We start from the raw sequence: 26,392 nt of genomic DNA, 5'->3' as shown, positions 1-26,392 counted from the left end.
GCCTGCGCCCGCGGGAGAACCCGGCGACGGGGGCAGGGCTACGACAGACTCCGCCCTCCCCTGGCCCGCCCCCACAGCTCCGGAAGGGCCGCTCGGCTGCGGAAGCGCGGTGCCGGCGTGGGGACGTGGCTGCCCGGTAACGGCGGCTCGGGGGCCGGGGGCGGCAGGGCGGGCTGACCGGGGCCTGGCGAGGGGGGGCCCTGGCCCGGGGTGCGGCGCTGGCAGCAGCGGCGGCTCGAAGGGGCCTCTGGAGCGACGGGGCTTGGCTTACCGGCGACGGCTGAGGGAGCGGCGGGGCCTAGGCCCGGTGGTGGGGCCTGGGGCCGGGGCAGGGGCTTGGTGGGGCCTAGGCCCGGTGTTGGGGCCTGGGGCGGGGGCTGGCGGGGCCTAGGCCCGGCGGCGGGGCCGGGCGGGGGCCGGCCCACGGGAGGAGGGCGGCGGGGCTCGGGGGCAGCTCTCTGGGCTCCTCCGCGGGCCGAGAAGCGCCGTCTCGGGGTGGCTCTGCCGGGGTGGTGCTGTCTTGGCCCGGGTCGTTTGGTGCTGGGCAGGAGGCCCGGGGCCGTTGTTTCGGTGTTGCAGGCGCTCTTCTGCGTGCGGAAGGGTTTAGAGCCTCTAAGAGCCGAGTTAAACATGACGAGAGCTGAAAAACGCCTTGGCTTGTTCCGCTGGAAAGTGTGGTTCTCAAAGAAATTGTTTATTTAAAGCTTTGAAACCACTTGTCCATATTCTAATCTTTAAACTCACTTGGAAAGACATAATTATTTCAAGCGTTCTAAGCTGTCCAATACATTGGCATTGCTCTAGTGTAATTTTTGTTTGTTTGTTTGGTGAAAAATCAAACTCTAGAATGCTAGATGACACAGTTTTTGCCTAAGTACGTAGGTGACTATCATGGTTTAACCCCAGCTGGCAGCAACACACCACGCAGCCGTTCACTCACACCCCGGACCCACCGGTGGGGTGGGGAGGAGAATCGAGAAAAAACCGCTAAAACTCATGGGCTGAGATAAAGACAGTTCAACAGGGCAGCAAAGGAAGAGAAGAGAATAATAATATAATATACAAAACGAGCGATGGGCAGTGCAGTTGCTCATGACCCGGTGACTGGCCTGTCCCCGCACAGTGCTCCCGCCCCCAACCAGCTCCCCCAGTTTATATACTGGGCATGGCGCCGTACGGTATGGAACATCCCTCTGGCCGGCTGGGTCAGCTGTGCTGGCTGTGCTCCTGCCCTGCTTCGGTTGGCAGAGCATGGGCAGCTGGAGAGTCGTTGGCTTAGGATAAGCATTACTTAGCAACAACCAGACCCATCAGCGTGTTATCAATGTTATTCTCAGGCTAAATCCAAAACACAGCACTGTACTGGCTACGAGGAAGAAAATTAACTCTGTCCCAGCCAAAACCAGGACAGCGGCACGTTCTCTGGAGCCAAAGATGTTACCCTTTCGCTTGCTGTTTAAGCTGTGATCTTGCTGCTGAGTGGGTGTTGCTCAGCTGCAGGGACAGTGCTCTTGTTTTAACTGTGGCTCTGCCCAGGCAGTGGGGATGTGGTTCAGTATGCTTGTAAGGAGCCTTGTGATCTGGGCTCTGAACAAGAATGTAACTTTTTAGTGCCAGTTCACAGAAATTGTACCAGAAAACCCCAAGAAATTAAAAGCTCTGGTAACCTGCAGTTTTCATTTTTTGTTAATATCTAAACTTCTTAAACAGTGCACGTAATCATTTCTTTTGAATTACTTGAAGGTTTGACTTACAGCTAATTTCAGAAAGTTCACTGAAGTACTTCTGATCTTAAAGATGCTGTTGTAGAATAACATACTGGTTTGCAAGCACGTGGGAAACTGGCAGGGGAAAGGAAGGCAGTGTTGTGGGCTCACCCTGTGTGCCGTATCTGGATGAGCCCTGAGGGATTCTGCCACATAAGCACCGAAAATATTCTGTTGGCAGGAGGTCTTTTGATTGCCTCTCCGGGCTGTAATGTCAGGCGGTAGACGGCAAGCACTAAGAGAGACTGCAAAGGCAGAGTTCAGCTCAGCTCTTCAGGAACCAGATTTAAATATCAAGCTGCCGCATTAAACAGCGTCCCCAGATGCTTTTTGTTGTCCTGGAAGATGTCAGTGGCCTCTCGGAAAGGGACAGGGGTGAGAGTATAGCGCCATGTTACAGGTTGCTTCCGAGGCAGCTGGCTCTGGGGTGTTCCCTCGAGGCTTGGCGTTCCGGTGGTGTCTAAATGGCTTTGCACAAATGTGTTTTCAGCCACTGTGTGTAAGTGTGTTACAGGGAGGCTGTAGCCTCTTCCATGATGCTTTAGGTTGATTGACCTTGTAAAATGCATCCTGTGCTGCTTTTGTTTTTCTGTTTGCTGAAGACAGAAGCGAGTCATCACGATGCCAGTGTTGCCCCTGGATGAACTCCAGCTGACAGAAAGGGACCCCAAGACAGGGAAGCTGAGAACTTTACCGGCACTGGTGAGCTGTGTTTCTCCCGAAAGCCAAACAAGACCTTTAGTAAAGAATTGTCTTATGTTGAGACCTGGGCAAAACTACCCCTTGGTCCAGGATAAGATGAAGCTTGGTTAGCTTACCTGTTAAAGAAATGTTCTTTGTGTTTACTGCATTCGGATATTTGAGATTTCATTTACCACCATCGAAAAAAACCAAAAAATCTTACTGTGTTCAACATCTGTAATAAACTGTGTTCTCCCAGAACTACTTATTGTTTCGAGGAACAGCCCAATTAGTAATGTAAACTCTGCTGCAGTAGAGAGAATGCTTTGGGAGCTTTTGCAAGCGCTGCATGAAGTTTAGCTCTGAGCTATAGCACTGGGAGAAGTCCATCCGTTCACTGCATCCTGTGGCTTCAGCTTGGTGAAATCAGAAAATTAAATCCATAGTAACCCTTTTCTCCGCGAAATAAGAAGGCATGGCGAGAGCCTGCTGGGCGTGTTGCAGAAGTGGGCCCCGCTGTTAGTGCTGCTTGCTCGTGAGGAGGTTCACCCTGGGCATACGTGTGGGTCGAGGCAGAGCTCGAAGCAGTGGCTTGCTGCTCAGCACGATTCTCATTCTAGGGCGGGAGTATTTGGGCAGAGCCTGTCCAGTAACCTTGGGGAGGGGCAGTGAAATGTTTCTGCTCTGTATTTGGTGGTCATGTTGGTTTGACTTCATGGAATGTTGTGCAAGAACTGGTTCGGAGGAAAAAGAGAGAGTGGGGCCATGTTTCAAAGGCATGACGTTAAGCTGTTGCATTTGTTTCAGAGGTGGGGGAGGACAGCTTTGCAAGGCTGCTGGTTAATAGAATGCAAGGAGCAATGTCTACTGAATTATGAAAGTCTGAAAATATTGCAGCTAAATAAGAATACAAACCCAGTGATCTGTTGCCTTGAACGATTAGAAAATGGGAAGCTACCAGGGAGCTGAATGTTACATTGTGTTAAAGTGTAATTTTGTGTTGGTTTCCTAAGGCTCAGCAGGCAGTGCCAATTTTAACTGGGCATTCCTGTCACTTGGTCTCTAGTTTTAACGCAGTGTTTTGGCTTTCTGCAGCACCCAGAAATAAAAGCAGATCGGTCTTTTGTGCTATACAGACCGCCACCGGTTGTCAGAGACCCTGCTTTAGTGGAAGAATTCTTGGAGCGAGCAAAATTCATTGCAGATGACCTGAACTGGCTTCTGGCTTTGCCTCATGACAAGTTTTGGTGCCAGGTAATGATTGTATGTGGACACTGAAGAAAAAGCATGAACAATCGAGGTGCTGCTTAAAGCCACGAACTTTAAATCATTTTTGTAAAGACTTGCATGTGCTCGTTATGTCATTTGTCAAGTCTGTTAATTACTGCACTCTCTGAGTGCAGAGAAAGTAGTACTTCCCTATAAATTTTTCGTTGTGGATTTTAAGAGTTTGCTTGTTTTTGATGTATATGTGAATCCTTTTAGTACTCTTGAATGTTTTAGCTTGCTTTTAAATTGAAGTGGGCTGCCTGTAAGCACAAGCCGTGAATGCGTGACGTTCTCTTCTTTCCGTTTCCTTGTCACTTGTTGTGCAAGGTAATATTTGATGAGACGCTTCAGAAGTGCCTGGATTCCTACCTGTGCTATGCCCCTCGCAAGTTTGATGCGTTGTTGGATTGCCATCCGGACGTGAATGACATGCAGAAATGTCTTCATCGGAGTGTCTTCCTGACTTTCCTCAGAATGTCCACTCACAAGGAGTCCAAGGTAAAAATTTTTTTGCCTTGCAAGTGCTCTGGGCTGGATAGCTTAGGGAAAAGACAATCGGAGAAATTAATCATGGTTCTTACTTGCATGTCCAGCTGCGTTTCTCTCCCTGGCTATTTTTATCAGGCTGTTTCTCCATACGGAGGTGATGCTTCAGCTCTGAGTGGTTACCTGAACTATGCAGTGATTTCTCAGGGAGGAGATCCAGGCAATCAACTAAGTAATAGCGGGCTAGTCACGTGTGGTGGCATGATAAGTTGCTGTAGGAGAGAAAAGAGCAAGCTGGCCTTGGTGCGGCCATGTGGAACGAAGGCTCTGCAGGCCCACAGTAGCCGAGCGTTAACTCCCTCAGTGCCACTTCCTCTGGCCATGCAGGAAGCTGCACGAATACCTGTCTCTCCTTGAACTTTACCCAAGTTTTGGACACACAGTGAAATAGCTCTGAATTACTGGGGTTTTGGCATGAGGATTGAAAGATGTACTCAGCCCTAATTGTGTGAGTGTAACTCCTATCAGCAGCTGAGGAATTTTCACAAGGCCTTTGGGGAGGATGAGGCACCTCGTGTTTTAGCAATTACTCCCTTGATGTCCTCATTGATTCATGATGTGTTATTTAGCGATGCACTGATTCTCCTGGTTACTGCAGTGGTGACATTCAGGACATTTGGAGGAGAGGTCTTGGAGCGGGAGCTGGAGGACTGGGGCAGGAACAGGTAGAAGGAATGCTGGAGCCTGCAGCTGGCACCACTTCAGCAAGAATATGACACCTCTATGGTGTCTTTCATTCCAGGATCTGATTAAATCTTACCACTCCACTGAGGCAGGCAAGCATTTGAAACCATTTTATAGTTGAGTAATTTGAAGAGAATGAATAGTCTATTGTCCCGCAGGCAGTCAGCAGGAGTTCTAGAAATTGAACCTAGCCAGCGTAAAGCCCTGTCCCTCCGCTTTAGCAGCGGGAGTGTGTGTGCTGCCTTTCGCCATGATTGAAAACATTTGCTGTCGTAGGCAAATTTGTCTTCTGGAAATCCAAAATCATGTTCTAGCTTGCTTGCTTCTTGGTGTCAAAGACAATGGAGTTTTTGTCACCTAGAATTTGAGAAGAAATTCTTTCAATGTTATGAGTCCTGTGCTTTTGACACAGTGTTCTAGCAGTCAGGGGATAGAGCTGCAGTGCCTGGGTTTTATTCCTACTTGTCGCTGATGCAGTTGTCTTTGGTGCCTTGATTCTACTCTGCCAGGGTACCAGTAACCTCAGGCTGCGATCTCGCGTATGCTGTCAGTGTCAGTTAAGTTGTTCTTCCTGCTACCAAGCTGAGCTGTTTTTGTGTCAGCTCAGCTGCTTATTTGCCCATGTGGTGAGCCAGGGCTGGGAACCGAATGAATTGGAGGTACGTTTTTGTTGTAACTTTTAGGTCACTTTGTTCACTTCGTGGTGCAGCCTGGCCCTGTGACGGGTGGTGCGAGGCCGGTGGGGTAGCAGGGACCAGCATCTGGGAGCGTGGGGATGGAGGGCTCTGCAGAAGCTGGTGTAAGCAGACTTGCTGCCTTGTACGAAACAAAATCCTTAACACATGCTGGAGAGAGGTTTTTACGGGTGTCGTCATAATGCTGGAGTTCTTGCAGAGTAAGATATCGATTATCCTTTAAATTACTTCTTTTTTTTTTTTTTGTTCTTCTTTGTAGGAGCATTTTATCACTCCCTCTGTCTTTGGAGAAATTATTTACAATAACTTCCTGTTCGACATCCCGAAGATTCTGGATCTCTGTGTGCTTTTTGGAAAGGGAAATGGTCTCCTGCTCCAGAAGATGATTGGTTAGTGAGGCAAGGAACAGCTTGTTGCGGTTAGGCTTTTGCTACTCCTGTAATGGCAAGTGGTGAGCAGGGTTTTATACCCATGTTACTGCTCTGAAAACAAATTGTTCAGTGGCAACTAGAATCTATAATTTCTAGATCAAGTTCTAGATTGGATTATTTTTTCTTTTTTTCTTGTGAACTTCATTTATGTCAAGGAATGTGGCCTGCTGCTGAGCTGTGCTGAGCTGGGCTTGTGGTGTCAGGCGTGAACCAAGGCTCAGTTATGCCTCAGCATAACATTTCCCTCGGCCACTGTAAGAGGACCGTGAGGGCTCTGTAAAATCCTAGTACGGGTGGGAAGGGGCGAACAACTCAGTTCCTGGGCAGGGCCGGAGGAGGGTTGGGAGAAGGGGAACAGTCCAAGCACTCATAGGTGTGCTTCTGTTCCCAGAGCTGGGGGCCGAGTCAAACGTGCAACATGAGGTAATTGCTGGTCTGTGAATTGGGCGAACTTGAAATTTCAGTGCAGACATTGATTTATATAGGCCTTCAAACCACAGAGCCCTTCAGAGCGTTGCTCAAGCTGTGCTTATCCCGAGATTTCTCCGTATCTGTACAGACAGTCTTAGTGGCAAGTGCATATTAAGCAACATCTCGGCCTTGGATGCTAGAGCCTGCGCAATGGAGAGGAGGCGTATTGGTTTAGCTTCTGTGTTTATCCTGTGCCCTTTTCACAAGGAAATTACCTGTAGTCTTTAACATCCACCACAGATGGAAAAGCACCTAACCTGGGATGAAGTGAGCTCTTCTTCCAAAATTCTAACCCACTTTGTCTGCAGTTCGTGTAATGAAACTTTTTCCTTTCTTTGGTAGTTACTTCTGTCTCATTTCCAAGTTTACTAACATGAGAAGCATTAGAGATCATGTGATGCAGCTGAATTTCCAGACCAGAAAAGCTTAGATAAACCTTTGCATTTTTGAATCCCTTTATCCTTTTTCAGTAACTTCTGCTCTAAATTCATCTGTCAAGCCTCAGAAGTGGGAAGAACGCATGACAGATAGACAGTTTTTTCAGATGTGAAGCTTAGATTATCTGGGTCTTAAAATATTCTGAAGAAGACCTAAGTATATGAAACCTCATTTGAATTATACGTACGCTTTAGAGCGCAATGCAGTAACGCTGCGCACAAGTGATCAACGATTTACTCACCTGACTATTTGCATTATGTTGTGGTGGCAGTTCTGGTGTGTAATTCATAACTTGATAAACTTTAGGTTCTTCTCAGAGTATAAATTTTTCTGAAACCTGTCTCGTAACTCTTACCTATGCTCTGTCCTTGCTGGAGAACTCTGTTAATTTTCATAATCTGAACAGTAAATTAAAGGAAAATAGGCAGCCTCTGTGCTTACTTGGTGAGGATTTATGGTATGCCATTACTCAGTGGAGTATTTTGTAAAGATAATGAAGTCCTAGTAATATAATAGCAGGTATTACTAAAGCCTCATTACCTTTAAGAGATATTCTGCTGAACATTTTCCAGGGTATGCTGAACTGTTATCAGTAATTAAAAGTCAACTCCAGTTGTCAAATAAAGGAACTAGGAATGTTCAGCAATAGTATTTGCATTATTCATGGATTCAGTCTCTGGGGCGTGAATCATCTAACACCTCGTTTGCTCTGCTCCGATGAACGTGTTCTCATTACCAGTCCTCCAGCTGCACTGCGGAGTCCATGGGCCGGCCTCGTAGGAGTAGGCTCCGTGCGTGAGTTGAGAAGTGAGCCCGTGCCTGTGTCCTAGGTGGTTATTGGCTGAGTCTGGAGGGGGCCGGGTGCCACTGGCAATACAAGCGCATCTTCCGGTGCAGATCTGCTTGTTGGCATGAGTGTCTGAGCTAATGGGAAATGGTCTCCTTCCCCCTCTCTTCACAGAAAATATCTTCACCCAGCAACCAAGTTACTTCAGTGACCTCAACGAAACTCTGCCCACTGTCCTCCAGGTACTGCTGCTTCCCTCCTTGGCTCAGGGCTTGGATTGCATCTGGAAACGCGGCACAGTGTAGAGGGTGGAAGGGAGCGAATGTGCTCATAGGCAGGCAGAATGTATTTGCTATTGCTTACTTTCTCTAGTTTATGCTAATGTGCGTCACATAGTTTCTGAACCTTCATCTAAAACTATTACCTGAGGACTACTTGCTATTACCTTCCTTCAGCTTCTGGCCTTCTCTGCACTTGTCCAAGGAATTTTTGTTAGGCGGTTCAAAAAGTGTTCTTTGTACCGCTCCACCAAGCAGGGGAAGCATTAAAACTTAGAACAACGAAACAGAGGCCGTGAGAGGTAGCTAAGGCTTGGCAGAGTAGAGTGGGTTAGTGTTAACGCTGCAGGTCCTCGGGAGTGAATGGAAATCCGTTGGAGGGGGTGCGTTGTTGCCATAGAAAAGACATTTGACACCTCTCCATGTCTCAGCTTTCATTTTTATAAGCAGCTGGTATATTCCCCAGGCTCGGTAAGCAGGATTCACATTTAGCCTGAGAGGGAAATCAAGGTGCATTGACATCTTTGTACCCTAAAAATGACATGTTTGTGTCCTCAGAAAGCTCACCTATGCACAAACATAATCAAACCCCACAGTACTGTTTACCCCAAGACACCTATCATGTCACTTGACTTTTTGAAAGCCTACATTTTTCTTGCTTTCTGTGTGTTAAGAAATGGCTAGAGCTAAATCTCAGAGGTGATACCACGTTTAAAAAATATTCTGGGATGCAAGACCAGACCTTCAAACGTATTACTGGGGAGGACAGCAGAGATTCCGTTTGCTTTCCGTGATGTACCACGCTGGAGCAGTTTCTCTGCAGAACACTGGTTTCTTTACAGTGTGTTTTCGTAACCGTTGCAGGGCGATACTGGTGTATCGGAAGTGTAGGGATGTCACAGCTCGAACAAAGATGTGTCGTTACTGGTCGATAAAGCCGTTGATGTGCTTACACTGTCACTGAAAGCAGTTGATACCAGTGCAGGTTTAGGAACTCGTGTGCCTGTAGAATAGTAATATTAACCCCCAGTGTGCAGCTTCGGTACCTTTTGCTGCCCATTCACGTGTCTCCAGGAGGAGGGTTTGACAAATCTCTCAGGGTGCGGATGTACGGGAACTGCGGTTAAGTTGGTCCTACAGCAGAGACTGTTAGCAATCTGGAACCTGTTTTTATGGGCTTCTCCTCAGATTCTTGTTTATAAACAAGAGCCACAAGATCCATCCTGCTGACCTCACGGGAGATGGCAGGAAGGCTCTGGGACTTGCCCGTAAGCAGGGGGTGGTGTGAACTTCCCAGTTGTCCCCCCACTCCCTTGCAAATAGGGATCCCGAGCGGCTCCCAGCGTTGGCCTCAGTGGCTGATTTTCTCACGTAGCTGAGGATTTGGATTAGTTACAGTCCCTGTCCCAGCACCACCACCACCGTTGCGTGCAAGTCGTGTGGAAGCGCAGTGTGGCCCTTCCTGCTGTAGCCTGCAAGAGTCTGTTGCAGCTTTCGTCCTCTGCAGCTTTGTGCTGCGTGGAAATAGTCACGTATTGCATATAAAGCACGTCCCATTGCTTTCCCCGGTCTGTTTTAACCCTGTTCTGTTCTCTTGATCTAGGTGTTCAGCAATATTTTGCATAAGTGTGGCTTGCAGTGTGAAGGAGCCTCTGCTGAGCCCCAGAAGTTGGAAGAAAGAGTGAATGTGACTCCGGGGAACATGCCACTCCAGGTAGGGCTGCTGCTCCTTGTGCTTGCCTGTTTGGAGTCCTGCGAAGTGAACGCTTCGTGGAGCAGCAAGACCACAGAGGGTCTTTCTGTTCCCAGACACTGGTGGCTCATACAGCACATGGTTCCATGTCATTGTTTCACTGTTTGTTCTGTGTTTTGATGATACAGCCTTTCCACCATGCGTTGGTTGCTCTGCTCCCGTGCGTGTCAACTGTATCCATTGTAGCATGGATTCTTTTTAAACCCGGCATCTTTTTTTGCTTAACCAGCTCATAAGTAATGTCACAGAGCATCTGACAGAAGCCTCCACATAACCCTGACAGTGATCAGTGTTGATCTTTCCTTCAGAAATGTTTGTTTAACAACAGTATGCTTTAATTAATTAAGGTTTGTGTTTTTTTGTGCTGGGTCCTGTGCAGAGACAGGCCCCATCTGAGTTAGTAGCCCTATCTCACAAGACGTTAGTCCCACAGTCTGTACATGGGAGTTGTTACCGCTGCCCTGGAAATGCACTGAAATGGCCACTGAAGTCATCCCTTTAATTCCTGTATTACTGCTATGCAGTGCTTTCAGATAGATGGGGAAGAATGCTGTATGTGGAGAAAATACAGAGGCCAAAGCCACCGTCTGAAACAGTGATGAGGATTCTCGTAATTCCACAGACCCTTTCATGAGAGTGAGCAGTTGGGATTGCGTTGTAGATGTTTAAAGCATAGAGGTTTTCAGAGAGATGTCGTTACTGGGTCTAGAGGCAGAAACATGTCGTGTGTTTACGAATTATAGCAGACTCTCTTTGTGCAGTTGGGACCAGGCTTGGTTTGAGCACAGTGTGTCCCAGCTAGTGAGTTCCTGTGTTCCTAGGAAAACTTGTCTGGCTTTTCTCTCAGACATTGCTCTTTCTCCCTCAGGAGCTGAAGGATATTGTGCTGTACCTATGCGACACTTGCACGACACTGTGGGCGTTTCTTGATGTCTTCCCATTGGCTTGCCAGACCTTCCAAAAACATGAGTTTTGCTACAGGTACATCTTGGACTGCAGACAGAGCTCGTCTTGGCAAAGTAAAAATACTGAGTGTGTTGCTGTGTCCTGTCCCAGCGCCTTCATCACTAAGAGTAGACCGATTTAATGCAGCTAGAGACTGCTAGGTTCACAGCGACAGGAATACAGAGACTCCCGGTAAATCAATGAATATAGGGACATCTAGAAGTTTGTCTGTTATATGTTCACCTTCGTCACGATCCAGATCCTAGAGGCAGGCAACCATGACAGTAAGCGGTACCCGCTGTGCTTGGGAAGGGATGGAGAGGGATGAGTAGAAAAGACTTGTGGACAAAAAGAGCTTCCTGCTGTAGGACCTGAAGCAAGGGAATTAGAAAGTCTCGTGGAGTGATAGTCCATCAGGGTCTGAAAATAAACATTTTTGCTTGATGTTATACCTAATTTTTATGCTAGAGAATATTATTGAGGTTTGGCAAAAGCCGAGTGCCTGGGAGAGGGTAAGCCAGTGCTATCCCAGCTGGGCTGACCGTGAATTCCCTGTCCAGCTCTGGATCACAGTGGTGATGAGTCAGGATGGGCTGAAGGACCGGGCAGCTGGGTGTGTTCCCACAGAGGCTGCAGGCTCTTGAGAGGCACTGACCTGTCTTGCTCCAGGTGTTTTCAGCCCCCAGATCATCTTGTAGAGTCCTGCATTGACAGCCCTTGTTTAGGGCCAACTGAAGTGATTATTTATCATCCTTATTTCCCCTGTTTTGTTTGTTTGTTAGCGTGAACGAACACACGCTTGTGGTTTGCTTTTGTTTCCAATCACGCTGCAGACCTCTGAAGTCTGAGAGCTGCCAGTGGTTTGCGGACCAGAGGCTGAGTAATGCTGCTCTGGGGTGTGTAGGTTTCTGTCCGCTTTGGGTGTTGTCTTCGAGTTGGTTGTTGAGAGAAGAGCAGGCTGGTGGACAGCTAGTGGCTATTTGAATTGGCAGGCAGCACTGCTTACATGCTCGGTTACTCAGAGGAGGAAAGTCTTTTGCTTCTAATTCTACTGTCAAAGTCAGAGATGTGCTGAAATAGTCTTGATCTCTATGCAGTGGGACAACAGCAACGCGTTTTCATTACTGCTCAATATGGGCTAATTACTGGGTCTTTGGAGCGTGGGGAGGGAAAATTGATTTACGTGTCGTCTTTTTGGCAACTCTGTGAGTCTGAATCAATCTGCTGGCACTTGCTAATTTCTGTCCCTGACTAGAAGTATCCACCAGCTTCTGCTACATTTGCCTCAAGGATACTCATTTAACATGTTTGGCTCCTAATGAGAGACGTGGACATAATGTTCCTAATGGAGCCTCTGCGCGTCAGTCCGGCTTGGCTTTTGTGCAGAGTGCTGTAAACCATGATTTGTAACATCTCGCTGCTCAGGAGCCAGTACTGGCTGTTACTCCGTGAGGGTGCTCCTCCGCATCTCGCGGTGCTCTGTCCCTGAAGGAAAGGGTCTGTGTGGGCTGCCTGGCACAGAAAATGCGAAACTGGACCAAACGAGCCTTCTGTGTTTCCTCCCTGCCACATCCTATTGACACATCCTCTTAGGCTTTCTGCATGTTGGATACCTTCATCTAAATGCCTACCTAGAGCAGAGCAGAGTAGCCAGACCAGTAAGAATTTGTTGGAAATCATATCCTGTTTCATACCCGGTTTTTAGCATACAGCAAGATAGGTTCATAAGGCTGTTGGCGCGGGAGGGGGTGTTTTGGGATGGACTCCAGCATGTCAGCTCTTTGCAGACTGCGGATTTGCGTTTGGGGTGTTTCTCGGTGGGGCAGATGGCTCTTCTGTTCAGTAGCATGTTGCTTTTTCAAATGTGTCTCTTTGCCTGCCTCTTCAAAGACACCTGGATGGTTTCCTTCGAGTGCTGCTCTTCATCTGTTGAATATTTGCTTGCTTGTGTTTCAGGGAACAAATAATAAAATGGGGTGATGCTATGGAGTACTGCTAGTGAGGAGAATTTCATGGGATTAACCATTTGATTTGTCCTTCAGTGAATTGAAGCCTCAGTTGACAGTTCCTGTTTTGTTACCGCTTTCTACAGATTAGCTTCGTTTTATGAATTGGCAATTCCCGAGCTGGAATCTGCAGTGAAGAAGAGGCATTATGAGGATAACAGGTGAAAATGTCTGCAAAGGCTTGCATTTTCTTTTCAGTAAAATTCTCCCAGGGCTTAGTTAAAAATTCACTTCATGCTGCTTTACCTGCCTCTGCGGAATCTTTTTGTCTTTTTTTTTATGGTGCTTCAAAGAACTCTGAAGAGATGGCTTTTCTAATTCCAAATTTTCCTGGGCGGTGAGGTGACTAACAGTTCCCTTCACTGCTGTCTAAGAAGAAACTTGATGGGAGATGCGTTCAAATTGTAACAGAGTGTGAAGACGTGCATGATATCTCTCTGTGTGGATTGGTCTCATTTTAAGGCACAGACTACCCTGGTACAGTTGAGATGTCACTTGTCTACCTGTCGGGACATTTGGTGATTGAGACTAACTTTGTTCAGAGCATGGATTTTTCCTTCATGTGTGTGAAATGGCTCTGATCTCTGGTCCTTGCAGCAAAAAGACAGTTCTGCTAATGAAATGCCTCCTCTGGAGGGGTAACTCTAGGGCAAAGGTGTGTTGAAGATTCGGATTTCTTGTGCTAACATTAACAGTGTGTTCTTTTACTCTCTCTGAAGCGTTTTTGCTGATTTGTGGAGGAGAATTTCACACTCCAGGAAGAAGATGATAGAGGCTTTTCACATCCTAATAAACCAAGTCTGTCTGCAGCCCATCTTAGAAAGCAGGTATTGGCACTCGGGCTCTGTGATGCTAGCCAGTTGTTGATTGCCATTGCAGGAGAGATTGTTTCTTCGTTTTCAGACTTAGTGGAGAAAATGAACCAGATACTGCTGTTTGTGTTTGGGTCGTAGCCAAAGACTTTAGCTAAGATCAGAATTCTGTTGTCCTGCACAACAGGAATGCCCCAGATGAAGCTATACGATCCAGAAATGGTGTGATGAGCTGTGTGTTGGCCCCACTGAAGTGGGATAAGGCTGGGATCCAGCAAGCGTTCTAACCTGAGTTTATGGCTAAGTTGCAAATTCCAGTGCTGTGTGTAGACACCTTGACTGAGTCACCACAGTAAAAGCGATGCAGCGTTACGGATCGCTGAAAATAGTAATTTTAAATCTATACACTGGTGCCTTTACCTAGTTCTGCACCTGCTCCTGTTGTGAAAATTGTTAACCAATAGCTCTGAGTAATCAAAAAATGAAGGCAGGTATAACCATCCTTGATTTGAAATAGAGAAATGGAGAAAAGTGAAGTGGCCCAAAACCATGCTGCACGTTGGGGATGGAGCCAAGAACCTGGACCATGTTTGGAAGGCCAGCGCAGTCGCGGGCTGGCCTCTTGTTGCCTGTACTTCTTATGGGTTTTGTGGATTGCTGCTCTCTGTGGCTCCTGTTCTGCTTTAGTATTTTCCCTGGTCTGATATCAGGAGAGTTGCCCAAGAAGATGAGGAGGGTCTGTTTGTGGAATTCCTTATGAGAGACCTGGATTTGCTTCCCTGACTTCCTCTGTGACCTGGACTAAATTACCCAATCTATCTGTGCTATAACTCCAGTCCTTAAAGCAGCAGTGAGCCTTGCCTGACCCTCAATTACCTAAGTATTGCCTTTCAGTACCCACCACAATATTGGAAGTGTAAAGAAACCAAAGTGTGTAGTGTGTTCCGATCCACAGTCTGAGGGACTATATATACTTCAGAGGCAGTAAAGGACAGCTCCAGACACTCACTGCCAGTTTGGTGGGAGCTCCTGTGAAAACAACATCTCCAGCTTCTAGGGAAATACCACCTTCGTCTGCCTGACCCATTGCAGAGGGCGTTCTGTCCTGCTGTGAGGCTTGGGGCATCAGCAGCCATGGGAGGTCTGGGCGTTAGAACAGAAGGGTTGCAACAGGAGTTTGCTTGGCCTGTGTTCTTACATAGGTGAGCACATATTTTCTGGGAGGTTCACTGGTATAATCCCAAGACGTGTAATAAGAGTGCAATTAGAAAAGCCCTACACACCCTTTTCTGCTTATTGCAAGTCTGAGGCATCAGACTACGATTTGTGAGACCTGTCAGTAGTCCTGTAATTCTAACTGTGGTACGGCTGTAGATTGAGCTGGCTGAAAGGTTTGCTGAACTCATAAAAGAAGCTTGTTTCCATTTGACCCTTTGCTCATGTGAAAGCCAAAAAGTGGACTGAAATCTGTTCTCAAATGGGGTTTTCCCTTGATGCATGGATGTGACTGGTTTGGCTAGTGAGGCGGAATGTGGAGGTTGTGCAATGCGGTAGGCTTACCACTGAGTTTTTCACTGCTTTGTGCCATTGTTTTCTGCAGCTGTGAGAACATTCAGCCTTTTATTGAGGAATTTCTACAGATCTTCACTTCAGTGCTTCAGGAAAGGAGGTGAGTCTGGCTGAAAGAGGCCCACAGGGAGGGTCAGCTTGCCTTCCTCTTCCATTCTTTACAAGAGAATTGCCCGAGACACTATTACGAGGCATTACGATGCAGTTGGGAGTTAGAAATCATTCTAACTAGTTGGGAGAACTGCTGTGAGACGATTTCAGGCTGCGGTACAGACTTTACTGTAAAGATGAGGAGGATGTTGCGTGATGCTGGAGAATGTTATTCTTCGCTCTCTTTAATCCAGGCTTTCAAAGCGGAGGATAGCATTTAGCCTTTAGCTACCTGGACAGGTTAGACTATGATTACTAATCTGTGCTTCTCAGCTGGGGTGACCAGAGCAGAAAGATATTAAGTGCTAATGCTGAAGGTGGGAAGTGAAGAAGTGGCAGAACTGTGAATTCCATCTTGTCCTCCTGACGGTGCTGTCATTCTGATCCTGTTCAAGTCATAAACCATATTTTTTCTGTAATGCGGCACTGGGTTACGGGTCTCAGCATCATGAGAAGTGTTGCAGCTGGCTCTGATGTCTTGGGGGGAAGTGCTGCTGCAGCATAGTGGGGGTAAAATCAGACATAGCAACCCATGCTGGATTTCAGTGGTGGGCGAGAGGTTGTACGTGTTGCTGCCTGAGCAGTGAGGAGCTCAGAGTGGCATCGCAGGGATGGTAGTGTGGGACAAGTCTGCTAGTAATTTGTTCTTGCGTTCAACTGATTAAACTTGCTTCTGTGTTTTCAGATTTCTCCGTGACTATGATGAGCTGTTTCCTGTTGAGGATGACATCAGTCTGCTTCAGCAAGCGTCCTCCACTCTGTATCCTTTGCTGTCACCTTGGGGTCTTGCAGACCTGGCTGCTCTTGGATTCCTTCACGGCAGTGGCATTTCCAGTGTTGCTGCCGCTGGTTAAGCTGATGGAAGGTTGTCTCTTAAAAAAAGAAAGAGGAGAAATGGTAATGTAGGCACAAGCTTGGGAGTCACTCAAAATTGCATAGTTGCTTCAAGGTGAGGTCTGAATATGTGCGTCTAGAAATGTCCTTAATGCTGTCTTCTCAGAGATGAGACCAGGACGGCCTATATCCTCCAAGCAGTGGAAAGTGCGTGGGAAGGGGTAGACAGGAAAAAAGCACAAGTTGTTAAAGATCCACCACCACCAGCAGCATCTAATGGAGCGTCAGCAATGGTGGAGAGCACTGCTGAGGACGTGGAAGAGCTCGGGGCTGCATATGCATCAGAGGATGAGGTGACTAGAGCTGTCTGGGTAGGGCTGGGTTCTGCTCTTCCTGGCCTTGCTCCATTCGTCTGTGAAGAGAGGATCGGTTTTCTCGGTTTGGGGGATGACGTGAGATTTGGTCTTATTTGTTACCTGTGCTAGATTTCAGTGCAGCCCCATGTGCCTAGTGAAACGAGAAACAAAGCTGCACCTGAACCCCGGCTTTATCTTCGAGCAAATTGCTTCTAACTCCGGTTGGCTTGGGTTTCCCATTGCTGTGGTTTGTTTAAATACCGTGCTTCGTCACTGTAGTTCATGTGCATATTTTTTAAATGCACAGTTCTTACGCTATGTGAGGAAGGGATTCCCCAGGGTCTCCTTGCTGACTCGGGGACACACAAAAGTAGTTGTGTGCCTGAGTCTGTGTCATAGCCCTTGTATTGTACAAACAGCTGATTTCTCCTCTTTTGACTTCTGTCTTGGACTGCTTTGTGTTTGAATCCTGATAACCCAGGCTGCTTCCTTCCCTTTCTTAACGTGCATACCTGCCACCCCTCGGCTGCTGTCTCTTGCCAGTAATGCCACCAATTCTGTTCGGTGTCTGCAGTGTGCCGGTGCAGCTGCTGCGCTCACTGTCAAGGTGTCCGGGGTGGAGCTGGACTCCCTGATCTCTCAAGTCAAGGACCTGCTGCCAGACCTCGGGGAGGGCTTCATCCTGGCCTGCCTGGAAGAGTACAGTTACAACGCGGAGCAAGTGATCAACAACATTCTAGAAGATAAACTGGTGCCATACTTGGATAAGCTGGACCGAACAATGCAAAGGTGTGGGACAACTTCTGGTGTGGTTTTGATGCCTTTTGTTTTCTCGTTTGCGGGTTGTCATTGAACATCATTCTTACTGAAGGTTAGACACTTGTAGAGCTCGAAGAAGTTGCGTGTGCATTTTCTTGGGGTAGATAGCTGCAGTGAGAGCTGCTCGTTGCCACCTGCCCCTAGCTTTCTGCCCTCGCTGTGGCCCTGCAGAGGACCGGAACATTCGCCGTGCAGCATTTCAGCAGAGCAGATGCTGGGTGGTGTTTTGTGATGGGGGCACAAACTACTTGGACATGAAACACTCAAATAGGAACCATTAAAATTCCATCATGGGGACATGGGCCTAGCCTAAGCTGGGCAATAGTGTGTTGCCTTCAAAAGTTATTTTGCTGCGGAGGGCAGGGTGGTAGGTGTCAAAATCCCAGCTGTCCTGCAGGAAAGGGCATCTGCAAAGGAACTGATTCAGCTGAAATTCAGCCCGCAGGGTCAAATACGGTATTTGAAAGGCTGCTGTTTTGCGGTTGAAGATAAACCAGAGAGAGATCGGAAATGGCAAATTAGATCCATTTTTACTTACCCTTTGACAAAGTTGCCAGGCTTTTGCTTGCTTCTCGGAGTTGTACATGGGATGTGGGGTTTATAGCTGGTGGTGGAATGGAGTTGGTTTAGTTCCTCTGCAGCTGCTAGCATGTGTTTGTGCTGCAGCAGCGGTTTCTGACGGAGTGTCAGGATGTGAATGTGCTGTTTGTTCACATTTCATGGAGGAATGGGCAGACTGTCTCATTGTTGCATTAAAAAAGGAAAGCTTCTTTATCAGAAAACTGATGTAAATATCTTACTTTTGCAAGAGTCTTGGTGCTCCCGCAGTCAGATCTGCTGATGTGGCATGGGCTTTTGGAAGGACTGGCTTTTTCTGCAAAGGCAGCGGTTACAGAAGATAGAGCTCGAATTTTTTCCCTGCCTTTTGCATCTTCAAACAAAACTGTCAGTTCAATAGCAAATGTAGAATTTTGATCACTGCTGGTTTTAGAAGTGAGCACAGCAGCGTTTTCAGATACCCAGCTGAGCTAACAGCATCAACAAAATGAATGTAAAAATAATGGTCTTTTGACTTGTAAGTTGAACAAACGTAAACCTGGAACCCTGAGAAAGAATTAAGAGGGAACCATAGGGGGATAAACACCCTGACATCAACAGCGGCAGATTATTGGAATTTTTTCCGGCATGTAATTCATCATACTTAGTGTTTGGCTTTAGTGAGTCACTGTTTTGAAACCACGCAGTCTGTTGAATATTCCATGCTCCTGCACAGTTTTACTTAGTCTTACACGAACAGAAGAATTTTCTTTTTGCTTTCTGAAAGTTGCTTTCGTTTCCCAACAAAGGTGAGCTTTGAAAACTGTGCCTTTTATCTCAGACCTGTGCCACGCAGGAGCTGTGCACGTACTATGGTGCGGCTGTGAAATGAAGGGATGGCAGTCTGTGACCCAGTCAGCCAGCAGCACAGAGAGGTTCTTGGCATGCTGTGGATGGCTCTGAGACCGACAAAGAATAAATCAAGGTCTTGGGAAGGAGAGGACTTGCTCTTCCTCAGTTCACCTTTGTTTTTATTCTCTCTGTTTTTTTCATTAACAGACAGCTGAAGCCAGATCCTACTCCTCTAGTCACTTCTCGCTATAATGTTTTCCAGAATGATGAGTTTGATGTTTTCAGTAGGGATTCAGTGGATGTTTCTCGGATACAAAAAGGCAAGCGGTGAGTATCGTGCACCCTTAATTAACCCTGTCTGTCAGGGGAAATAAATATCTGTGAACCTGCAAATTTATTTCTCATACAAGCCTCCTGCAGGAATTTGTTGGCGGGGTGTAAGGCTCATAAAAAATGTTTCCCGCTTGTTTCTTCCGTTTCTCTGGGAAAGTCAAATGAAATGCTGTTAGGGGCTTCGTTTCAGTTGGTGTTTTTCCGAATTGACTTTCCTCTGTGTGCTGCTAGAGTTTACTCTGCCAAGCTCATTTGTGATGTTGGGTTCTTGCTTCTTGGTCTTAATGTTAAACTTGTATTGAACAACAAACCTTGAGAAGAACCATCTCTATGAGCCTGGGGCTGTGACTCAGAAATGGGAAAGAACAGTGATGTGGTTTAGATCCAGGGGAAGCTTCAATACCTATCTGCTGCAAAATCTGATACCGCTCAGTGGCTTCGACTCCTGTTGTTATTCCTGCTGCCATAAGCTGCTGTGGATTTCCTTTGCTTTCTGCCTGGTTTGGCGTGTTGTGCTGTGCCACGCTCCATGCAAATTTAGGTTAGGGCATTGTCCTGCTGCCTGCCATTGATGTCAGCTGTGTTGCTATAATATGGTTGATTTCAGATTCTTTTTGTACACTTTCTCTAACCAGCCCAGTCTGATCTTTATGTTGGTATGTATTTACACAGAACGTAAATAGAAGTCTGGCTGGAGACTGAGCCACACCACCCTGGGAACTCCCAGTTAAGGTTTTGTCGCAGAACTGCTTCAAACTCTCAGGAGAAAACCACTTTTGTCCCAGAGTCCAGTCGAACAACTTTTCAGTAGCAGTGTGTAGTGCTTATATTGGCTCAGCTAGGCAAGAAAAGAATTCCTCTTCTCTCTGGCCAAGACAATGCCTTTTGAAGCGTCCATAGCTGAGAGTTCAGAGGCACCATCTCTGCTTTCTCCTCATCGTGTTGCCTTCTTCAGAGTGCGGGCAAGCACCTTGTCAGCAGGAGCCTTGTGCACCGGCGTGCTCGGCTATCTCCCACCTCCCCAGAGTTCGGCACATGTGGGCGGCTGCTGCAGTGGCCAGAGGAGGCCGGAGAGCACTGCCTGAGCTCAGCACAGCGCATCCAGCGTGTGGAATAGCCCTGCTGGGAGCTCCCTCTGCAGACCTCTTGGGGAGCTTTGAACGTCCAGAGCCATCTCAGAGCTGGGCTGTGGGACCCTGCTCCCATGGCATCGCCCCTACTGCTGCCAGGGAGGCTGTGTCTTCTCTCCGATGGGAACTTGAGAAAGCTGCCATCTCTGCTGCTGTACTGTTACGTGACCTCTTGGGAGGATCCTCTTACTGCTGCTCTTCCTGGTGTCTCTTGGCCTCCCTCAGGCTACGTCTTCATTTCAAAACAGTTCTTCTTACACGGAGAACATTCTGCAGGACTCCAGCCAAGTTGTTTATGTTTTGAGTGGTTTTTAAAACCTGGAGGTAACTAGCTGAGATGTAGCAATGTACACAGTATGCCCAGAGCTGACTGTATCTAACTAAACCAAAGGATAAGCCATAGTACCTTGCTTTCTAGGGTTTTAACGTTCAGGACTCCGTAAGTATGAAGAATGTGTCCTTTCAGCACTGAAAGTGCAGCTTCCCTCGTAGTCCTTGTTCCACAAGCAAGAGACCTGATGCTTTACCTGAGCGCCTAGTTCGAGACTTGCTCTGTATTAAATTGGATCCATTTATCTTTTTTTATCTTTTTTTTTCTCCTTCTTAAAATCTTTTGGTCACCAAATTCTGCCTGTGTTTAGAGGGTTGTTTCTGCCCCAGCATGGTGTCGTAATAGCGCTTCAAGAGCCAGATCAGGTTGGGTCCCATTGCCCTAGCTGCTATGCGGGTAAGCGTAAGCAGTTTGGGGCAGAGACTGCTAATAAGAAGGAGAAAGCCACGCTGGGATGAGGAGAGAAATAAGCATGTGGAAACAAATATGCTAGCATATACGTGATTCTTTGCTGAGCCTGAAAAGTGATCTCACTTGTCTCTGCCGGTCCAGCTGCAATTGCTTGCTGAATCGGTCTCTTGAAGTCAGAGCATGTCCTGGACACCATGGGGCTAGAGGAGTTATCCCACTGTTTTTCCTGGAATTGGTGCCTGAAACACTTCATTGCAGCTCTTCTGCAGTCATCAGACCAGCTCAACAGGAAACAATTATCAAATGCTTAGTTTGGTCTCATGCTGAATACCAAGAGGCGGTGTTAGCCCAGCCTCGGTATGTGCGAACTAACCACAGGTTTTGTAGGGCGCATTGCAGCTGAAGGCAGCGATGTAACAGTGAGTCACATTCGAGAGGGGAACCACATCTCTCTAATGTTACTTTGGTTTGAGATTCTGAACGAAAATCAGGCTGCTTAGATCACTTCCCCCTGCTTGCTAATATGTCACATAAGTCTATCCATTCTTGACTCACTGACAGTCTGCCTTGGATGGGTTCTTCCTCTGATAATATCCAGAGGCCAAATAAATCATTGATGCGTGTTCCTCTTGGAGGGCTGCAAGTTGTCCTGTGAATACTTGACAGTAGAATCCCTTGCCACGTGCTGTAAGCGTATACTTCGTGGGTCTGAAAAATGGGATTTCAAAGAGTTTATGTGTGTGCAGCTTGCGACACAGCATCTCAGTGGCTGCTTTTAATACCTCTGTCAAAATTGTACTTCTTGGTCTTCCCTTCTTTAAAATGACTACAATTTACTTGCGTCCTAAGTTTTTAAAATATTCTGCATGCAGTACTTTGAAATAGGTTGGATCAGAATCACGAGTCTGCTCTGTTTTGTTCTTTTCATTCTTAGTTGTGCTTATTCTGATCCTTACTTGCTGCAGTGGTAATTTTTTGGCTCTCCCCATCTACATTCACACTTCGCATCTCGCGTTTGCAAGGTTCTTGACTGTAGGAACATACAAGTGCGCACAGCAGTTGCTCTGATGCAGCCCTGCTCCGTGATTTGCAGCTGTGCGTGCTACCGCAGTGAGACGATACTGCAGCGCGGTGTTAGAGGGCACTCCGGGCCTGGCAGAGCCGTCTCGTAGGCTGGAGCCTTACCCCTAACAGCTTGCTGTTCAGGATTCGTGGGACTTCCTGGGCTATTTGGATCTTGGGCAAATTTCAGCTGGAGTGTAATTGCATTTGGTCTCCTGTAAAAGCTTCCTTTCTGTCTCAAATGACAGTGGCGGTCTCCAATTCCTGCTCTTACCTGCTGTGTAATCTTGCTGGGCTTCTGTTTAAAAATGGCTTTGTTCCAAGCCAGGAGTGGCCCTTTTCAGCAGCCAGACAAACAACTCTGTTACAGATCAGAGGGGAAATAGGTAGGCTGAAGTGGTGCTTGTGGAGTTTGAAAGGAGACTTCTGTTGCTTCAGCTTCCACTTACTAGAAGGAAAAAAAAGTAACACAGAGAAGATCTTTACACTGCCTTTCTGTCTCTGCCTCCCCATCCCCATGCTGTGGAGCACAGGAGAGAGAAGGACACGACGAGGAGTTTGCTGAATGACAAACGCCTGGTTGCTGAGCAGAAGGAGCGCTACAGCCAGTACAGCGTGGTCGTGGAGGAGATTCCTGTGCAGCCAGGAGAAGCCCAGCTCTACGGGGAGGACTATGAGGACGAGTACGATGATACTTACGATGGAAACCAAGTTGGGGCAAATGATGCGGACTCGGATGATGAGCTGATCAGCAGGAGGTAGGTGCTGTGGCTGCAGTGACTGGGAGGTTGCTGGGAATTGCCACCTGGATTTGTCTGGCTGGCACAAACCTGTTCAGCACTGGGTCTGGCTCTGTTTCTCAGTGAGGACATGCATGCTTCAAACCACCCTTTTGTCTGCTGCTTTCTCCGTAACATGCAAGGAGGGAGATTTGGGTCTCTCTTCTCCTGTTGGTAGGGGGCATTGCCATGGCATGCACCCAGGAACTTCTCAGCCTTCCACCTGCTGTGGCTGCAGGACTCGGCCGTTGCCTCAACTAACCAACAAACCGAAGAGGGGCATTTGCCGTTGTGCTGAAGTCTTGAGTACTCAGGATTGAGTGTAGCTGGGCAATGTAAAGTGGCTGGTTAGCAAAGGAAAGCTTCAAAATTGGAAAACTGTACAACCAGAGTTCATCTCCTTGCCAGTCCCCTCTGAGATCTCAGAGTGCTGACACCTGGAATTCAGTCCCTGATGGACTGCTCAGCACTCTGCACAGTGACGGACAGCTGGAGACAATTAGCTTTTAGGTAGCAGAGGGTTAGTTTGGGGTGGGGGTTGTAGTATGTTTATTTTGAAAATAAGATCTAGAGATAGAAAACATGTGTTTTAAAAGTGGGTTTAACATTTCTGCAAGTGGCCTTGTAAATTCTGATGTATTATGAAGATGTCAGTTTCTAACCTCAAACTGAATGCAGCTTTGGTGCTCCTTTGTCCCTTTTACTTTTTGTGTTCCCATCTCCTAAAGTGTAGTGAGGCTTCAGCCTGAATCCTTTTTGTGGTTTGCCTGTAACAGTGTGACACTGGGGTCTTTCCCCATAGTTCAGGTGCTCGGTGCTCACTGCTCCTAGAGAAGTAGGAGGAACAGTTGGTGGATGTTACTGCTGAAAACTAGATCTGTAGGTTTGAAGTAGCAAAGGCTTTTCTGGTTTTACATTTGTTCCTTCGGCAGTGGAAAGGTGGATCTGAATCCCAACAGAATTTAAACACGCACGCATCTATTAGAGAAGAGCTACAGGCGTGAGGTGAATTCCACCTCCGCCACCCCCCAGGCCCTTGGCTGCTCTGGGTGTTCAGGGTGACTCATGAAGCTTGGTGGGTTTCTCCAAGCATTTCGCCCTGCGTGAAACTGGGGTGCAGCAGTGAACTCGGGGCTCCATGGGTAACCGCTGACCAGCCGTAGTGGTTTCACAGCACAGCGCTTTCTGAGCATTAATGTTTCTGTCTGAGTTTGGGGTTTGAGGGCTTGTCTTCAGGCACTCCCTGAGCGGTGAGCTGAAGCCTGGCAAAGTGTACTCCTTACTAATGCCTCGTGGCTCGGCCTGCATCCCCTTCTCCCAGAGGAAGCAGTTGTTTCCTTGGAGAAATTCCTTGTGAGGTTTCAGGTTTTTCCTGATCTGCTCCTTTTTAAACTATACTATTTTCGGTAACAACTTCATAGTGAGCATTCCCCAGTGAAGACCATGTGTTTGTTAATTGCCCATAGTAAATGTGTCATTAGTTACTGGGTGTCATCTTTTTTTCCCTTCAGAAAAAGAAGGAAGTCCATGAAATTTGTAGATTCTCACTTCTGAGAGCTGATGCAAGCCAAAAAGGACATGCTGTTCAGTAAGTGTTGGTGGCTGTACTGTCTTCATTGCTGACTCTTTGTGTCTTAATTCTCAGGCCGTTCACAATTCCTCAGGTCTTGAGACCTAAAGGACAGGAAGGAGCCCAGGAGGAAGAGGAGGAGGATGAAGAGGAGGAGGAGGAGGAAGCTGAAAAGGAAAGAACAAAGGTGACATTCAGTTTGTGGTTGGAGTTGCAGTAAGATTTACCATATGCCTTATCTGCTTCACCCGCAGAGTGATGCGGAGCAGATTTCCTCTTTCAGAGCATGAATCTTTTAACAGTAGTGTGGAGACTGAGCTGCTTTTCAGAGTGGCTACTTCTGCGGTCTGCTGGCCTGTGAAGTGTCCCCTGAGCACGGGTATCCCCTGCTTCCTAGGCTAACCGTGCTGGAGCAAGGACAGTTACTCTGTGGAGAGGCTTAATCTCTGTTATTCCCTAGACAGATGAGGCCAGCAGAACACTTTGATGGTCACTGATGGTCTGTTGTCATGGATATACTGGGAGTAGTGACGCTGATGGTGTTGCTGGCAGAGTTAGGATGTGAGAAGAAGTCCCAGTCAGGTTTTGTGCCAGGTTTTGTGTTTAGAGTCACTGACACCAATCCTGCTGGCTCAGCCAGAAGAGGTAATAAACAACGGATCGACTCCGTCACGTGGTCCAACAGAATCACCTCCTGCTCTAGCCTTTTGCATGGTGCTGATGAGTTTGCTGACCTCTTTCCTTCCTCCCCATGGTAGGACCATTTTGTGCAGGACCCAGCTGTGCTGCGGGAGAGAGCTGAAGCCAGGCGACAGGCTTTCCTGGCGAGGAGGGGGTGAGTAAGCACCTCCCTCTGCAGGGAGAAACCCTGGCTCTGCAGTTAGCTGGTGTTTTGCTGCTGACTGGAACTGTGGAGGCTATGCCTGTTCCTTACCATTCCTGTACGTCAGCGTCGCTGCCATGGCAGTGTTGACTTCCTCGCCCAGCTGTTACGTTGCTGCTGGTTGTGCTGTCCCATCACATGGGTAGGCATGTCGCTTTATCATACGCAGCAGAACCCTGTTCAGGATAATGTCTTGGAGAGCACGGCTTCCCAGAGCTTGAACAGCTCCCACAGGGATTTTGGGACAGTTTCGTAGCTGGCTTTAGCTGACAGACGCAGTGTGTAGGAGGACGCGGTCCTTGTGTGGCTGGCGCTGACACTCAGCTATTGCAGAAGCCCTGCAGAGCCGGGGTGAGCCAAGGCTGAACCGGTTGTTTCTCGGGATGGGTGTATTTTGTCCGCTGAGTGTGCAGTGTGCTGCTTGTGATGTCCTCTTTCTGTGTGCTCCAGGCACAAGCACGATGGCTCTGCTGTTGTTGGGAATGCGAAGGGCCATGGGCAGAACCGGGAAACGGTGCAGGAACGAAGGAAGAAGGAAGCGAACAAAAGCACAAGAGCTAACCACAACCGGCGAGTCATGGCTGACAGAAAACGGAACAAAGGCATGATTCCTTCCTGAAAGACTCTTGGCGCAGGTGTTGCATCATCCCCAGTCCTCCACTTCGCTTCGGAGGAGGCAGTGGTGCTCCGTTCCTTCAGGGGACTGGATGTCGTGGTTCAATGCCTGGCCCTTCAGCTCCTGCGGACTCGTGTGCCCTGCGGGAGGGCTGCCCTAGTCGGGGGAAGGAACTGCCCTCCAGGCAGAGCTGACTGCTCTGCAGTTTGTGGAGACGCGTGTGTGACGGTGGGCTGCACCGCGATGCGGCGGACAGGCTGCGCCAGCCCTTCGTTTCCTTTTGTACTATTTATAATTCTGAGAATTTTATTTTCATACTGGCTCCTTGCGCCCTCTCCGCAACTCCAGCGGGCTTCCAGGCCACGCAGTGGGCAGCTCTGAGAGCAAGGCTTCCCCGCAGCAGCCCCCACAGCTCTCTGCTCCGCTGAAATGCCTTACCCTGAAGCACAGCTTGAAGGTCGATGGGAAGATGCTCGGGCTATTCCTGTTGCCGACAGACCCCCAGGAGTTCAGGTGGATAAGACCTTATCATAAATTTCTGTCCCCCGAGTGAGGCGTGTGAAAACAGAACGTGCAAATAAATGATTTAAATCTTTTA

The 26,392-nt window shown here is 47.9% G+C and overlaps 1 protein-coding gene across 3 annotated transcripts; it reads left to right on the top strand.

The window, feature by feature from the left end:
• Nucleotides 1–72: 72 nt before the first annotated feature.
• On the top strand, nucleotides 73–26,392 carry ASCC2 (activating signal cointegrator 1 complex subunit 2). Of its 3 annotated transcripts, none has more exons than XM_075434745.1 (19): nucleotides 73–136; nucleotides 2,369–2,468; nucleotides 3,543–3,701; nucleotides 4,044–4,214; nucleotides 5,901–6,030; nucleotides 7,943–8,010; nucleotides 9,650–9,760; nucleotides 10,668–10,780; nucleotides 12,837–12,911; nucleotides 13,470–13,577; nucleotides 15,163–15,231; nucleotides 15,967–16,041; nucleotides 16,282–16,468; nucleotides 17,046–17,260; nucleotides 18,887–19,006; nucleotides 22,480–22,704; nucleotides 24,371–24,482; nucleotides 25,054–25,130; nucleotides 25,629–26,392. In XM_075434745.1, exons 2-19 carry the CDS (start codon nucleotides 2,388–2,390, stop codon nucleotides 25,795–25,797), a joined length of 2,265 nt encoding a protein of 754 aa, XP_075290860.1. In that variant the 5' UTR covers nucleotides 73–136; nucleotides 2,369–2,387; the 3' UTR covers nucleotides 25,798–26,392. The 3 variants fall into 3 exon arrangements, with proteins under 3 accessions (XP_075290860.1, XP_075290862.1, XP_075290863.1); XM_075434747.1 differs by having other exon boundaries at nucleotides 77–136; nucleotides 2,373–2,468; XM_075434748.1 differs by lacking the exon at nucleotides 2,369–2,468 and having other exon boundaries at nucleotides 115–136; nucleotides 3,584–3,701.

This window comes from Opisthocomus hoazin, chromosome 13, assembly GCF_030867145.1.
Source record: "Opisthocomus hoazin isolate bOpiHoa1 chromosome 13, bOpiHoa1.hap1, whole genome shotgun sequence".
NCBI classification, from domain to species: Eukaryota; Metazoa; Chordata; class Aves; order Opisthocomiformes; family Opisthocomidae; genus Opisthocomus; species Opisthocomus hoazin.
The sequence above is the reverse complement of the archived record's forward strand: the minus strand, read 5'-3'. Positions and strand labels throughout refer to the sequence as shown.